Source organism: Melanotaenia boesemani, chromosome 6, assembly GCF_017639745.1.
Source record: "Melanotaenia boesemani isolate fMelBoe1 chromosome 6, fMelBoe1.pri, whole genome shotgun sequence".
NCBI classification, from domain to species: domain Eukaryota; kingdom Metazoa; phylum Chordata; class Actinopteri; order Atheriniformes; family Melanotaeniidae; genus Melanotaenia; species Melanotaenia boesemani.
The window spans coordinates 8,259,602-8,277,845 of NC_055687.1; the positions used below are offsets into that span (position 1 = coordinate 8,259,602).

General features: G+C 38.2%; 1 protein-coding gene across 7 annotated transcripts in view; it reads right to left on the reverse strand.

Moving 5' to 3' along the window:
* LOC121642399 (thrombospondin type-1 domain-containing protein 7A) overlaps nt 1-18,244 on the reverse strand; it is a 212,574-nt gene that overhangs the window by 53,791 nt on the left and 140,539 nt on the right. For all 7 annotated transcript variants that reach the window (XM_041989126.1, XM_041989125.1, XM_041989127.1 and 4 more), the window contains 2 exons: nt 17,992-18,186; nt 16,634-16,900 (listed from right to left, as the gene is read on the reverse strand). In XM_041989126.1, coding sequence (XP_041845060.1) covers nt 16,634-16,900; nt 17,992-18,186 — 462 coding nt within the window. The remainder of the gene's footprint in view (nt 1-16,633; nt 16,901-17,991; nt 18,187-18,244) is intronic.

The window sequence follows — 18,244 nt, forward strand, 5'->3', positions numbered from 1 at the left end:
CTGCATCCATGCGGTTCGACAATGATTCATACAATTTGTTGATGAAGTCATCAGGAATAGCAAAAAAAGCAGTCTTACATGCCTCCCAGAGTTCATCAAGATTCTTTGGTTTTGCCTTCCATGCTTCCTCTTTCATTCTACCCCAGACATGCTCAATGATGTTCATGTCTGGTGACTGGGCTGGCCAGTCCTGGAGCACCTTGATCTTCTTCGCCTTGAGGAACTTTGATGTAGAGATAGAAGTATGTGATGGAGCACCATCCTGCTGCAAAATTTGACCCCGTTTATGGTTGGGAATGTAAGAGGTAGCTAATACTTCTTGATATTTTAGGCTATTGATATTGCCTTCCACCCTGCAAATGTCTCGCACACCCCCATACTGGATGTAACCCCAGACCATGATTTTTCCGCCACCAAACTTAACTGTTTTCTGGGTGAATCTTGGATCCATGCGGGCTCCAGTAGGTCTCCTGCAATATTTGCGGCGGCTGTGATGTAATTCAACCGAGGATTCATCTGAGAAATCCACCTTCTGCCACTTTTCCAGTGTCCATCCTTTTAGCAGGCTGTGGGCCTTGGCAAATGCCACACGGTTTTTTAATTGCCTTTTGTTTAGAGCTGGTTTCTGTGCACTGATTCGACCATGGAGGCCATTTCGAGACAGGATTCTACAAACTGTTCTGGTTGACACAGGAACTTGAGGTGACCAGGCCTGGTGGAGCTCTGCTGCAGTGGAAAAGGGGCTGGCCTTGGATTTTCGAAGCAACAAACGGTCCTCCCGAGCAGTTGTCTTGCGGGGTCTGCCGGACCTGGGCTTGTCAAAAACATCTCCAGTCTTTTCATATCTTTTTCTTATTCTTTGTACTTGACGCTGAGACACATTGAAGGTGTCAGCCACCTCAGCAGTGGATCTGGTCTTCAGCCTCTTGATAATTAACGCTTTGGTCTCAGGGTGGATCTTAGGCATGTTGTCAGAGGTCAAGTTGCAGTTGATGTGAAGGTCTGGTGTGCTGGGGTTCTTTTTATACACACCCACTAAGTGATTGATCAGTAACTGATCACAGGTGAGGCTGTAATCTAGGATTGGGTGCATCATATGACAAGGCGACAAGACTTTTGTCTTGCCAAAATCTGACCTTTCTGTGTTCATTAAATGATCAATCTTTCTTCAGTGAAGCAAATTTATTTTAGTATATTGAGCATAATTTGGGAGGGTTTTAGCTTTCATATGAGACATTTCTAAAACCAATCGATGAATTTAAAGTCAGGTTATAAGCTTTTGTTTCTACAAAATGGATAAGCGACAAGACTTTTGTCAGGGACTGTAGTTCACAGCTGATGTACACTGCGGTACAGCAGTAGAAACAGACCATCATGCATCATGCCTAGAAGCCAAGAGCTAACAGAGCATGCTAACACCAGCTAATGCTAGCTGATGCTAATATTTGCACCTCATTAATTCTGATTTTATTACCCTTTAATAAGATAATACACAGTAAAAATAGAGTAGTTGAACTAACTTAAATGAACTGTTTCAATATGTAACAAGTGATTGAGTTTAACAAGGAATTAAAATGATCCAAGTTCAGTTATTGAGTTTGTGCAACTCGACAGTTTTGCAAATTTTTTAGTTTCTTTCAGATAAAGAATTTAAATCACTGTGACAAAATTTAATGGAAATTTATCTTTAAAAATTAAATTTGTTCCAAGTTATATGTCTGATTTACCCAAAAGTAACTTAATTTTAAAAATGTACTTGATAATATAGGGCAAATAGAACACATTTTAATTATGTACTTCATTTCAGTGTCTAAAAAAGTACTGCAACAAAAATCTATAAAAATAACACAGTTTAATTTCTGCTGACAGAATGAAACAAACACAGTGTTAGAAGGTGGTGGGTCTTTCAGACTCACTGTGACAACTTTAACATTCAAACAGAACAAAATATTCCAACATTGTCTCAATATAAACATAACACAGACAGTAAAGAACATAACTCAGATTTATAGGGTAGCAATCACAAAGCTTAAATTCCTCCTGAATATAAATTTCCCATGAGTCTTTGTAGCCTTTGCACAAATGGTACTAAATGATTTGAGTAGATCTGACATTTTGGTTTTAATTAAATTAATTAATTAACTTGAATAAACAACATTCAGTCACTTTTTACAAGTAGAAGCAATTAATTTAGGTTGGTTCTACAATTCTCTGCAAAATAAAAAAGTATGTTTTCACCAACAAAAAGAAATAAATGGGATTTTTTTTTAAATTGCTTTAGATCAAATACATCCCAAAAATCCTTTTTAGGGTTTATTACCTATCAAATATTTCTAACGATTTGTTTTTCTCTGTTTCAGCCAGAGATGCAGGGCTTAATAAATTCTTAGTAAAATTTGCATAGGAGTCTTATTTGAAACACACTTATGGTATATTGTTATGCAGCTTACATTTCAGTTGTTTGCATGTGTGTTACAACATTGTGGCTCAACACAAATGGTAATATGTTGTTCTTTTTATCAGTAGTTGTTACATTTTATGGGTTTCAATACAAATGAACCTTTGAGGTAAAGGTAAATGCTCATATGTTGATAGGCTGTTTTAAATGTTGTAGGCTGTTTTATTTTGTGTTCCTTGAGCATTTGTTATTGATTAGTTTGGTGTTTTTATTTAAGTTTGTAAGTAGGGCTGGGCGATTAATCGATAAAATCGATAAATCGAATTTTCCATTTCTGGCGATTCATTTTTATGAAAATCAGAATTTCTTCCATAGTTAGTTAGCAGCAGACTTAGCCCTCCCTTCAAACCAGAACAATGTTTGTCTGACATATTTTCAGTGAAGTGACCCTTCACCCACGCCTGGGATTTAGCTGTGCGGATAACTGCAGTGAGAAATGCTGCTCTCTATGAGATGCAGAAGTCAACTTAACCCACAAACTCTAGTTAGGAGACAACCTTCATCAGGGGAATTATTTCTGCAGTGGATCCTGTATGATAAGGATCCAAATGGAAAAAGATCACAGATGCAGTTGTGTTGCATATTTCTATGCATTTCTAAGTCATTTATATGGTGGAAAAGTTAGGACATTATATGCTTTATTTTTGCTGGCATTCACTTATATAAATAAATAAATGTTTTTAATAAGTTTATTTATGTTTTGTAAAAGAAAAGAAAAAAAAAATTGATTAAAATTGGAAATCGGATTTGATTATAAAAAATCGGAGATTTTATTTTTAGGCTATAGCGCTCCGCCCTATTCGTAAACTTCCATCATCATATCTGACAGCAAAAAGGGTATGAATGAAAAGATGGTTGGCATTTGGTTCACCTTCTTTATGCTGGTGGAGATTTTTATCAAAAAGTGTCGTGTTTATCTCATTTGATTTTTTTTTAGCAAACTTTCAGCAAGCTGTCATGAATGTTTTTAGGGAGGAATGACTTTTTCTGGACTCAGTTATTATTCCTGTTATTCCTATTATTCCTCATCACTTGATAAACGTGAAGGAAATATGAAAAGAGGATGTAGACAATGGTGACAGAGCTCAGGTCAGCAGGTAGAACTGGACCACAGGAACTGAAAACACCCTCAGCAGTCTTGGTTTTTGTTCTGAGGAACCAGGAAGTAATTTATAGAGCAAGAGGAGTTTAAAGGAGACTTAATACTGACAAGACATTCAGTTACGGCTTCAGTACTGAGTGATATGTTCAACTTCCTGTGTTTGGGTCAGAACTCTTTCTGCTGAGTTCTGGAAAAGTTGGAGATGTCCCTCTGACTATTAAGATGATCCTGCAGATAAAGACAAGATATGTCCAGCATTGCTCCCCTTTGTTGGACAGTCAGATCTGGAAATCTTGCTGTGCTTTTGGTCTTTTTCAATATCTTTTTTCATATTCCCCCCCAGATCGGTCACATGACAAAATTTTTTCCCAAAGGACAAAATTCCTCAAACTCATGGCATTTCATTCTGACAGACACTAACAAAGGTGACACCTTATATATGTATATCCATATGCTGTTTCTTCATTATTTCCAGGAAAATCTTCTTGGGCCCACATGGTGAAAGCATTTTACAAACAATTTATAGCTGTATGATGAATCTGAGTTATTTTGCAAGTGTAATGCTCAAAAGCAGAGAGTTGTTTTAATATGAGGATTTTACAAAGGTCAGGAAAGGAAAAGGCAATCACAGTCCAGCTTCAGTAAAACAAGTCTATAGCAGCACAAAACTGTACCACACCATTAAACAAGACTTTATGTGAAGATACCACAGAAACAATCATTCTGAAAAAATTGAACACCATTTGGGAGATTTTTGTGATTGAAAAAGCCATACAGACTAGTGCTGCCAGAAGTGTTCAAAAGCACAGTGAGCTGGTTTGTTGGAGCTTAACCATGGGGGCTAAACCAGGCTCAGCTGGAGAGGACAGTTGAAGGGTGATCTTGCTATCCACCCTGATGGCCAAAAACGGAGCTGTATGACTCCTTGGAACTAACATGATTAGAAACTAAAAAGCATTTTAAATCCAGTCAGAACTCAAGTTCTGCCAGCACTTTCACTACAAATAAATTCCTGTATAGTCCCATTTGTACACATATGTCTGCTTACACACAGACACGTGTCTGCCTGGCATCTTTAAACACTGATGCCCCTGAGAGTCCACTTCAGGATCGCTACATTCAGATTGTGCTGACTTCAGCATGGCCTCTGAAATAGCTCCTATACCTCTGACCTTCCTTCACTCAAGTCAAATCCCTCTATATCATTTAGAATACAAATGCAGCAGTACCCGGGTCCTCACTTCACTTCGCTGATATAAACTTGTAAGGTGTCTTTTCTCCTCAGGGAGGCTTTTAGTCTGAGTCCAGGCACGAAATCACTCCGGATGCCTTTAGAAATCAACTCGCAGCCTGACACAAGTCTCCGCTGTCATTCCCAAGAGCAGTTGTCGCCCCTGTAGAAAGCTTCCTTAACTGCCGGAAAGCCAATTTTACCAGATAATGAGAGCAGTTTTACTGCCAGTACCCTTAAACCTCCTGATGATAATAAGGATATGCATGAAACTGCTTCCACATGAAGACTAGCTGAACAGACACAGCTGAAATCTCTGGCCATCATGTAGCAGACCCCTCTATCCCTGTTGTTTTTATAGGAATCAGATTTTATTATTATTGATAATGTAGTAATGATAAAAAAAAACTGTATCCTGAAATTTCCTGCCTTATTTTGTCATTCAGATATAAGAAATAATTGGTATTCTAAATCTTAAAGAGTAAAACAAAGAATGCAAATATGAGGACATCAACTACAACCATACAAAAAAATGGATTAACACCCCATAAATTTCATTATAAATCATTCACCGAACTTTTTAAGTAATTCATTTAGGACACATTCAGTCAATGATCGACTGGGGGACAAGGTTAGATTGGGTGAGCAACGCTAAGAAATTTAGAACGTTTGGTTTGCTTTCACACTGCTCTTTACTCAGGTGGACCAAACCCCCTGGACATCCACTTTGTTTGTGGTTTGGTTGCAATATGAGGTGATATTCCCCAAAACAACCAAATAAATAAGCAGGAGGAAGAAAAAATCTTGGCTTTTTCATTGGCCAGGACTTAAAAAGACTTGTTCACTCCAAGTAAATAATGGAGCAACAATACATTTAGGCAGTTGTTGGGTTTCTGTGTTTACTTTAGGCCTGTTACACACATAACGATATTTGGGCTGTTTTTGTCCCGATTTAGCCTCTTCCCGTCCTCGGACGGCAAATGCTCGATCATCGTGAAATTTCTCTGTACAATTATCATTTGGTCCGTGGTGTGTTACGAGCGATTTGTCATGATAATCCGCTCCGAAACAGCCAACAATTGGGAATATTGAACATGTTCAATATTTCAGAGCCGATTTCGTAGGAACGCCGACGACTCGTGCATTCTGACTGCGTGGATGGTGAGGTGGCACAGAATTTAGCCAATCAGAGAGCGAGCTGGCTGGGAAACAAGGAAGTAAATCAAGGCCGTGTTCACGCCGTCTCCAGTCTGTTATTTTTTTCAGTTCTAGTTTTTTCTGTTAACAATAGTCCCAAGACCACCATCATTCCTTCGTCCTATATCCTCCTCCATGCTGTGTGTTGTGTTTTCCGATTGTTACTATGTTTCTTCTTCTTCGTTTTTTGCCGGTTGTTGCTATGGATCTTCTTCTACGTTTCAACCTTTGTCCGGCTTTGGAGGACTAGACTGTAGATGAGTTGGGACAGCACACCACACACAATAAGATCAAAACTGACTTTATTATCTTCACATGTGAGGTCTCGACCAGATAAAAAATCTCATAAGATTAAAAAAATCGTTATGTGTGTACCAGGCCTTAGTAACCAAACATAATACGGTTTTCACCAGAATCTGTCTGGTATGAGCAGCAGGAGAGGCAGCGAGTTATACAGTATGTTACTCTGCAGCATTTTATCCCTTTGGTTCACTGGATAGTCAGTTTGCTTTCACACTGCAAGCAAACCGCTCCAGGGTTCACCTGCAAGTGAACTGACAGCCCCAGTTTTCAAGGGGACCAGAGTTGGCTTCTATTCAGTGTCTGGAGCAAATAAACACCTGGATGAGGGAGAATTTTCTAAAGTTAAATGAAGACAAAACAGAGAGCAAATTCAAAGAGATCAAAGATTAAACATCTGCAGCTCATCCAAAATGCTGCTGTTAGAGTTTTAACCAGGACTAAGAGATCTGAACACGTCACACCAGTTTTGAAACTTTACACTGGTTTCCAGTCAGTCACAACAGATTTTAAAACCTTTCTGATTGTTTATAAATCCCAGAACAGTTAAGGCCCAGAATACATCTGTGATATGTTCAGAGAATATAAACCTAGCAGAGCTCTTTAGATCCAAAGACTCTGGTCAACTAGTCCAGACCAGAGGCCAGACTAAACATGGAGATGCAGCATTTAGCTGTTACGCTGCAAACAAATGGAACAAACTGCCAGTGGAGATTAAACTTCCACCAAATGTAGATATTTTTAAATCCAGGTTAATTTTTTTTCTCATGTGGCTATGCATGAAATCTGCATGGTAACTTTTAAACTAATCTTGCTTTTAATCATTTTAATGTAATTTATTATTTTATTGTGATTTTTGCTATTTGTTGCTGCCGTTTACTTCTTTTGAATCCTTTCTTTGCACCATGTGTAAAACTTTTAATGTTTTATGTAAAGCACTTTGAAATGTCCCGTACATGAAATGTGCTATAGAAATAAACTTGCCTTGCCTTGCCTTCTTTGGTCCACACACCAATGCATGTTCACACTACTCCAAATGTCCTGTACTTTCAATGAAAGTAGACCAAAAACAACAGGTTTAAATGTGCCCTTAAAATAAACTAAATTATTGTATTGCTCTTGAATTCTGCATAAATTAAAATAAATTATTGACACAAGTAATTTAAAACATTCCTGGATAACTTTCTGGCCTCACAACTTTCTGCTTCTGACTTGTTTTGATGTCACACTGACATTAATTATGAACATTCCTGAAACTGCTGCTGTTAACATTCAGCTTTCCGAGGCAGAGAAAATATTTTTTTTTATTTTATTTTTTTTTTCAGCCTGGAGCATCAGGTGACAACTGTGTTTTATTTTACGGCTTCGTGTCACGTTTAAGCATCATGATATCACAGAAACGCTGTAAATAATAGATTTCTCTAACATCTTAAGAGCAGTTACCATGGAAACAATGTCATTAGAAAAGCAATTAACAACTCTATTTTTGTGCATTCACACATTTTATGGTTTGTTTACTTCTCAAAGAGTTTTTTTTTTATTTAATATGAAAGGCCAAAAATATTTGAAAGAAGCTTGAAAGAGTAGCAAAGCAATTTTAAACAAGATCCTGAAGAGAAAGGATGTTCCAGTTAATTATGTATCTGCATTTTTTTACAGGCTGTTGCTAGTTTTGATTTTTAGCTCGCACCAAAAAACACTCGTTTAGATAAGGAAAATATAGAGGTTGTGTTGGTCCACATTGTAAAACAGTGATCCAACTTGATTTCTGCTCTTCTTTGAATAAATGAATCCCTGAACCTTATGGCAGGACTCGTCACCCTGGTAACCAAGCAGTAACCAACCAGTATTAACAGAAATATATGAAATGAAAATACACAATTCATGTGCTACAGTGAGTAGTAAAAAAGCTTTCATGGCAGCGGATATAATTTTGCAACACTGTGAGCCTCCACTTGTAATACAGTTTAAAGTTAAAGTTAAAGAAATTGTGATTGTTTCCCGTATTTCTAATAGTAATTAGACCTGCAATCAAACCATGTCAAAGTGTGCAAAAAGAGTATAAATGAAAATATATGACGCTGAACACTGTCTTTCAAAGGTTATAAAGGGTCATTCTTTGAAAAAACTTTTTATTTCCCCTTGTGTCATTTATTTTGTCTACTCAGCCGGGAACAATCTCTGACTCACCATCATTGCTGTTTAAAATAAAATTTTTCTGCCTGACAGGTTGTCCTGAGCAGATTTAAGGGAACATTTTGGCTCCAAGAACTACATCTATCTATCTATCTATCTATCTATCTATCTATCTATCTATCTATCTATCTATCTATCTATCTATCTATCTATCTATCTATCTATCTATCTATCTATCTATCTATCTATCTATCTATCTATATAGATATATATATGGGGCACCATAAGCCAGATGGAACCCTTCATGTTCATGATCTTAGTCTAAAACCATATATTATGTAAAATTATATGGAAGAAGCTCTCAGTGTGTTCCTCCTATTACTACAAATGTTGGTCGTCATGCACCAACAAATCTGTTCACTGCAGTATTGCTCTCGTTCATAGGCCCTTGCTAAGGTTCTTGCCCTTAAGCTTTATCCTTTATGGATTTCTACAGTGGCTGCTTCCCCTCCTCCTTTAACAAATCCACCAAGATGAGGCCAAGGCCCCCTGAGCCTTTCTCCAGAATTGAGCTGCAGCGAAGGTTACAGCATTATGAGTCCTTTATGGTCATGAAGATATAAAAATATGAGCATTCTCTAATATGTGGCACGGAGCTAAATTTATTACTAGATTCCCCCAGTTATACTTCACCTGGAACAATTTGAAGGTACCTAGTAGATATTTAATATATTATTTCTTCTTCTGCATAATGTAACATAATTACTTAGTTACGTAGTTATAAAGAGAACATGTTCCATTTGTTGTTGTTATGTTCATACAGTTTTTGGCAAGATATAAAAAAAAATCCCTGTGGGCTTCTTGTATTTCTAATTTTTTTTGTTTTATTTTGTGCAGATTAAAACATTTTTTCTAAAATGTTATTCCTTACATGCTTCTTATTGGTTGAATGTTAGCTTGAGCCAGAAGGGCTGAAGGCAAAGGATTTCATCACAGAGAGGAACAAACAACCCAAAACAATCAAGAACAAGTAATTAGCCCAGGTCATAGCTGCAATGGACAACCATCATTTTTAAAAACACCTAATTTCACTATGCAGGTTCTGTTCAACACCTCAGATTGTTCAACTCATTCTTGATAAATGCATCCATGTAGCATTTCAGACATTCACACAAATACCAGTGCAATGTTTCTCATTATAAATATGAAAATGTACACTGTGTAAAAGTCTTGAGGCAACTTTGTTTTTCATATACATTTGGCTCCCAAGGATTCAGACCGTTTAAAGTGGTCTTGAGAATAGGCCAGGCTTTCTGAAGGTCTTTCCAAGTTTTTTGTTTGGACATTGGCTATTTTTTCCACTTATTTTCAGTCCAGTCCTTGTACCTGACCATTTAGAGGGGATGTAACACTGACCTATTAATCACTCAAACATAAAAATGAAAGTCAGATTAACCAATCAGTAAAAATAGGCTCACAAAATCTATAATAGAGACATAAAAAATTTTTCTGCAGTTGCAGAAAGATAACACCATTTGACAGACAGAAAATAGTGTTTTTGCACCAAAAGGTTGATTCCCAAAGAGCTATTAGTTGAAAACTTGGCATATCTCAGCATGGAGTGCAGTGTGTCCTTGACAAGTGGAGGACAAAAGAAGTGTCAGGACTAAAAAACTGTCTACTGCAGTATCTAACAGTAACGTCATCAAGACGAAAAAAAGAAATCCTTCTGTACCTTCAGTTGATCCATTTTCTCTTCATTGAAACCTCATCAGAAATGGTATCCATGGCTTCTCAAGAAGCCATTCTTAAGGAAGGGAACCAGGGAGAAAAGGCTGAGGTATGAACATAACACAATATTATTAAAGCAGTGTGGGATCCTCTTGAAAGAGAACGGAACAAAAGGCAGAAACATCCAAAGAAGAGCTTTGGAAAGATTGGAGAACCATCCCTGAAAGCAGCGTAGCCCTTTTATGCTGTGATTCATGTTTGATACAAATATTTCAAACCCCGTAGTATACAATCTGATATTTGTCTTCTGCCCCCTGGTGGAGGCCTTTTGCTCTACAATAATTCTGACGTAACACATCATCATAAACCGTACACATATGTTTTTGTTGTTGCTTACATGTTGTGAGTCAAAAATGGTTTTGAATGGAAAAAAAACCTGTGTATTTTTTTTTTGGGTCAAGCTTTACAGTGTTAAAGAAATGACAAGAAAGCTGTCTAAGGGGGGTCAGACGGTGATGAAGAATAAAGTTGTTTAGACCAAAACTTGATTGCTTGCTAGAATTGTTCAAACTTAGTTTATGTTCTGTTTGCTGTATATCCATTCATGTTTGCACATTTTGTCACAAAACTGCACTTATTTCCAGTTTTCATGGCAACATACACTATTTACAGTACACACCTTTTTTTCCCTCTGCAATCACACACTGACTGAGTACATTGTGGGCCAATGAGGGGTTCAGCATCTTGCCCACACTGACACATAGATGGACTGAGGACCAGTCACTGACAACTTAGTTGAGGGACATTCAGGCCACTGTGTTGAACCACAGCTACTGGAGGGACAGAGCCCATCTGTGGCTGAGACATCTTCAGAGGGGATTTGGTTGCTAAAGTGTCTGAGACTTAGTCTTTATAGGCCCAGGTTTTAGAATAACAACAATCTGAATGTTTTTCATCTATTTCATTGTCTAAAATATGCAAAATAAGACCCAGCTGTAAATTTACAACCTTATCAGGCAAGTTATCAGCTATGAATCAGCTTCAATAAAGACAGGCTCTGGGAACATTACAGTAGTTTACACAATCAGGCTACTGGATAAATTCTGTCAGTTTGCTTTAGGTTCATGTGTTCTTTCTCACCAAGCGTGTAATGTCACATATTATACGGGATAATGTTACAGGAGCTAGACATCGGCTTTGTTTGTCTGTGGTAGTGTAGTCTGGATGTGCAGCAGTAATAAATACACTCACTCTATAAAGATCTACTCTTCCTGATGGTGGCAAACAACTCTGTGGTGGATTACAATTGTTATACGAAATGTGGATAAGAGGTGGAGCTACACATTTACTTGCATTAAAGGCATTTAAAGGATATTATGTTAAATTTGACAAGGTAAGAGAACATAGATCAATAACTTCCATCAGTCGATAACAGTTTGTGTCCAACAGATTGGATCCATCCAACTCTCGAGTTGCCTTGGTCTTCACTTAACCTTGATTATATTAAACTTAACCCATTAATTAGACCTTGTGTCAGACTGCAGTGGTTGCAGGGAACTAACACAACAATCAATGTGCGATTTGGATGCTGTTCCCTTTTTGTGCTGCAGACTGCTACGACCCTGCAGCTGAGCTTCACAGAGCTTTTTAGAACAAAAACATGCGATATCCAAATTAATGTCTCCAATGCTTTAAGGTGAATTATTTTTGTCACAGTTCTGAAACAGCAACTCAGTGGGGATGTGAAGAAAATTCATCGTTCTCCTTCCTGCAGAAATACGTTCGCTGCTTCTTATGGAGAAACCAGGCAATCCAAAAAGGGATGTCTCAAATCTTGTAGCAACATGCACTTTTAATGATAAACTCCATTTATCTGTTGGTGTAAAGGGATAGCAGTGGCACAGTTAGGCTGATTGACATCACAGCCAGGAGCACTGGAGGGATTGTGTCTCCTCCTTTATCAGAATTATGAAGATGGTGGTGAAATGGGAAAGAGGGAAAAAAGAGATTTGATGATTGCATTTGCATGAACAATCGTTGAGGCTCGTGAATGTGTTTTTCTTTTTCCGAGCACCTCAAGGAGCATTTCTTTTATTTCCTAACTCAATGGTGTCAGAGGATGAATACATGGATGCAAGCACACACTCATAAACATTCCCACAGGTGTAAAAATACACAGAAAGTGCCAACACACACAAAAACACACAACCCCATCTTTACGAAGTGCTGTTGTCACACCCACACTCAGATTAACCGACGCATAACTGAATCTGTGACTCACACAAGGAGACTAAAACCATGTTTATGTATGCATGGCACTGATGTATTCATTTGAACATCTCCCGCATTCTATTTCACAGCAATTTCACAATGCGTTTTCAAGCTGGGAATTTTTACTTGAAGTATTTTGGATCTAAGATAAGACCCTACAACAAGGAGACAAATGATTCTGACATGTGGCAGGAGTGTGCCAGAAAAAGGCCTACTTAAATGAACGTTGGAATTCAAAATGCATCCATAGTCTTTATGGGAGGGGCTTGCATTTGTGCAGAAACAAATTTTTACGCTTCAGAAGAATAGTCAACAGAAAAAAAGGAAAAAAAGATTAAGTTACTCTTGCATCTGCAACCTACGGTACAGTAAATGTCTGCCCTGAAAACAGGAAGTAAAAACAGGAGATAAGAAAAATCTGGTTTGCTATACGTTGTAGTACAGTTCATGACTTTGAAGCAGCCTGTGGAGGGCTGCATCCATCCTCAAGGGTGGTATAAACCAAAGTATGTGCAAAGCAAGGTGAAAGATTTGCTTTAAAACACATTATATGTGTTTAAGAAGGGAAAAAAATGAATAAGTTATCCTGAAAGTGGACTTAAGGTTTGTTTTAACTATAATTGTGTGAAGGATTTTTTTTTGTAAATGCCATCATAGTTTGATGCTACACTGTTTAAGATGGCAAAGACGCGGAAAAGATGTTATACATTCTGATATGCATTAGCACATAACAGGCTAACTATACCGTCTAGATCTGCATCTGACATCCAATTAGCCAACTATGCTGCCTTCATCTTGTAAGCGCATCATCACTGGACGCCAGACTCTGCAGAACAACTCAGGCTTCTTATTTAAATTTAATAGAAATATGGAGATGAAAATGTGTGACTGCAGATTTTATTGGGAAACTCACTCACTCAGGGATCTGTAGTTTGAGCTAGCATGTGTACATAGAGCTGATGATTGTAATAAACAGGCTAGAAAATGTCTCCCTGTGGGATTGCCCATAGCTTCACAATGGTACGTGGGCACTTATGAGTCAAGGGCACAAATTAGGTATGCTAAGCCAAGCCCACATGGGTCCCCCACATTGAACAAACCAAGGTGGGCTCCCTGTGTGACTTACAGCTGGCTCTGTAATGGGAAATATGTGCTCAAAATGGGCAACCCAGATGAGACCCATTTGGTTTTAACAAATGAGTGTGGGTCTATATAGCCCCCAGTGTAATCCTCATAGAAACCCACATGGCATCTATTTATCAGCTCATTATCCACCTAGGCCCCATATAGACACACCAATGGTGGATGCAGCTAAATCAGGGAAACATGAGGCTTAAAATGTCCAACAATGTGTGTAAGACACCTTTTAAGTAACTTATCGCACAGCTGGAAAGTAAAAAAATATATATATATGGTGGTCTGGCTGAAACCAACTCTGTCCCTGTTTTAATGGTTAGTGTGATTTATTACAAGCTTACAACCAGCATCCACAGCCACGGCATCTTAGAGCAAAGATTACCACAAATTCTTTGTGTGATTCTGAAACCAAATGCATATCATAAATAAATTATTTACTTGTTTATGCATTTTTAGACTATAGAATATAGACTGTATAACTTACGTCTTTTCTTTTTTTTAGCTTTTTTTGTTTTTTTTAGCTTTTGTGTTGTTTCTGTTTTACTTACTTATATTTAGTATTATTGATTGATGTATTCCTGTTAAGTGTTTTGTTTTGCCCTGTTCTCAAATTAAATAAGGTAACTTCATTTTTCTTTTTATTGGTTAAAGTCTGTTCCTTGGTTATTTCAGGTAGTTTAGCTCCTGTAATTATTCCACCTGTTTTTTGTTTCTAAGCACCACACCAGCTCCCTATTTAGTCATTATTTACCTCTCTATACACATACATTGATTAACTTTTGTGCCACAGACCCCTATCATAATCCTAACGACAATCAAAACACATTTACTGCCATTTGACCTGCTAGTTAATAGGAACTATTATAAACAGGATATTTTTTCTTAAAAATAAAATTGGATCTCACTGCATTTTCATGTAACAGATGTTGCAGTATTAGGACTGGCAAAGTCAAATTGAAACCAGTTGAAAAAAAAGGAAAAAAAAAACATTGTGATGCTTACCAAAGTCATTCAACTTTAAGATTTTGGCATGATCACACTTCTTGTAAATTACTGGCTTGTTTTGCAAATTATTGGATCAGTAACTGATCACTCAACCAATAACACATTGACTTAGTGAGAGGGATGAGCCTGTTTTATCTGTTCTGGGAGTGATGGGTGACAAACTCTCAGATTATCCTCCACTTGTAAACGAGCCCTCTATTTCTTTTTCATTGCAGTCAAAGTGGAAAATGATGGCTCGGAGACGTAAGTGGCAGGAAAGGGAAGCAATATTTGCTTGGCCTCAGCAGTGAGTTTGTGAGAGAGGCATAGCCAAAAGCATTCATGATTAACCTGCTGAAATCAGACTTTCAATGTCCCATTACTAGATAATTCCAACAGTTTCTCTTCTGTCTGACCTGCGAGGGGATTTGTAGGCACTTGTTGAAGTGGATGGATCTAAAAATATATCTATTCTGTTGCTAGCTACATGCTAATCCACGGCTGCAGCTGCGTGATACATGCAGAGTAAGTAATAAATGATGGATTTTTGAAAATCCTCCATTATATCACATTTTTATTGGTTTAAAGCTAATATACAGGGAGGTTGTTGGTTCAATATATTTGTTTAATTTCCACACTGGTCATAATGTGTAGTTATTAGCCAAAATTTGTTATTTATTTTTTTTCCTTTTTTTTTTCCAAGACCCCCAAGCTAGGTCCCTTAGAGGGGAGTGGCTGTATACCAAGTAAATTGCAGGTCTTATTGCAGGTCTTATTGCTCAGTTCCTGTGGTTTTTGCCAATGACTCTGCACCAAATGACTAATTTGGGAGATATTATGAAATGAAACATTATTTTTCTTCATCAGGGCAACGTTGTGACATGAAAATATAAATCATTCGGACAGTATCACAAACAGAACATGTACACGGTGTTCTGCAGCCTAAACTATTTATAGCAAAACTATGTCAAATATCTGACTAAATGGAAAATTAACAGCTTTTGCAAAAATGTAAAACAATTTCTTTACCAACTTCTGATGACTTATTATAATGAGATTTGAGTTTTATATTCCAGTGTGGATTGTTTATTCAAAGCAGTTTCTGTCTGATGAAGCGATGAGTTTACATTAATGCACTGATGACTAACTAATATTAAAAAATATTGAGTTCTCCAGATAATACACCCTTATCAGCAACTGTGAATGTCGCTGTCCATGTCAGCAGAGACGAGATAATTAGAACACCTCTTTAATAGCTGCGATGCAAGATGGTGCAACACACAAATTGCCGCTGGATTTGTCTACTGAGTGCTGATGAATCCAAACCACTGCGGTTCTACCACAAGAGCAACAAATGGAAACCTTCACGTCTTTTTTGGGAGAATTAAATTCAGAAAACTGCAAAGGTAGAACATAAACTCTTAAAACTAAAACGGTCTAACCTACTACCATAATGCTGATTAGCTTCTGTATCATTGGTTGCCCCACAAAACTAATCCAAAACTCTGGTTTCTGGTTTGTACTCTAGCCATGTCTTTATAAAAAAGATCCTCATAGAAAGTCTTCTTCCCCTTCTGGATGTGTGCATGGAAAGAAGTAATTGACTCTGGTGAAAATTGAAGGAAATTTCCGCTGGCTTTGCACTCGGTTGGCATGGAAGAAGAGCAATGAGAAGCTCAAGTGCTGTCAGCTGCTAGTACTTCAGCGGGTGAGTCCGAAACATGCTGAGTTACTTTAGCCAGGAAATGAGTTTATCCAAGGGGGGAGTTACACTGCAAAGTGTTCCTTGGGAGGTCAGTTCAAACACAACAATTTTCAGAGATAACACAGAAGCAAGAGAGCCTATTTTTACTGATGGAGTTCAGAGCACGCAAACATGTCAAGCTGAGATTGTTCTGTCTTTATCCAGGATTTTCTGTTTGGTGTTCAGGAGAAAACATTATAAAAGGTACACTATGAAGATGCAGAATCTGGTGTGCACATTTTTAGAAGCAGAATATTTAAAATCAACCTTCTAATCAAAGAAAATAAAGATTTCAGGCAAAATGCTGAAAAAACGGTTTAATATGGATAAAAATCAACTCACCATGACTGTTGCAGCGTGAGGTCTCCACCAGCCTGTTGTCCTGGTCGTAGCATGCCATGGCCTGGTAGCGATAGCCCTGTCCACACTCCTTGATGTCTCCTTTGACCTTCATTCCCGTGACGCTCTCCGCTCTGCCATCCTCAGGCAGGATGCAGTCCGACCACTTCCCCACTGGCTGGGCATTGTACTTGTCGCAGGGGCAGTACTGCGTCTCACTCAGAGGGTACATCTGTGTGTTCTTGCACTTGTCTTTCTTCTTGCTTCTCCCTGAAGAGTGAAGATGGAGCGAGATGAGCAAAATCATTTTCAGAAAGGGGGATCTTTATCTGTACTGACATCAGTGGATCTGGTTTAGGCTAAAATGGACGAGTTTTACTGTGAATGTTGATTTTGATGGTTTAATTAAAGAGAAAAAATCTGTTTCTGCAGTTTGGAAGACATGATAATAGATTGACTGTCTTTAACTGCGTCAAGCAGTTTCAGTAAAAGTGATTTTACCAGATCAATGTGCAGAGAAACTTCTTTTTTTCTCAGGTGGTCATTAGGAGCTGTTTCACATGCAAATGAGGAGATGCTTGGAGGAATTTTTTAAATATATATAACCTGCCGTTTTTTAATATAATTTATTTAATTCCTAAAAATAATTTCTCTAAGTTTGCCAAGGTTTTTCTGGGTCTGAATCAGAGCTGCTGTTTAATTGTGTCCCAGCAGCAAACTGTAATTTGTCTGTGAAATTTGCAAATCTCAAAAAAAGCAAAGACTATTATATGCTTTAACATGCTCCATTATAAGACAGAAAAAACTGCCTGTTGTCCGTTTGCAGCTGAAAACCTTTTCCCAAACGTAGCTGCAGGATTCTTGATAAAAACACATCTTTATTGTGCATTAATACTCAAAAGAACTTTAATTCTAAATTACACAGGCTGTGACCTTTCTGCTCTTTCACACCAGCAACAAATAAAAACCTTCCATATCCACTCATTTAAAGCTTAAAGTGGACTTTCCCTGCTCCGGTAATCTCCTGAGGTGCCATAATGCACTGCACCACTGTTGTCATATTGCTTTTATGACCGTGATGCACAGGAAAACTGTCTGGTAACACTGATGGATGACAAAGGCTGGGGAGTTCATTCAGATTTGTTGCTATAATCCCACTGGAACACTTAGGTGGACAGAACTATCTGAATAGATTTATGGCCCTGCCCTTCACGTTAGCACTTTAGCCCTCTTAAACCCACCAACACTGCCCATCAAAGTGTGTGGTACCTCAGCAAAACTAACTTCTGCAGAGCAAATAAGCTTATTTTGGTAAGTGTTCACAACAGTGCATTGTTAGAGCTATCTCCCTCCATCCTCACCAATCAATGCCCTCTTTCTGGTGCGGACCCCCACGCAGTCAGCTGTGCAGGACGAGAACTTGGACCAGTTGGTCAGCTGGCAGTCGTCCTGGCAGGGGAGCTGACAGCGCTGAGTGATGGTGGGCATGGCCTTGGTGAATTTCAGGCACTCGTTGATGTCGGCCAATGTCCCGTCCAGCTGGCGACAGGACACAGCTGGAAGAGTAAGAAGAAGTTGGGGGGGGGGGGGACTAAAACCATTAGAATATTAACC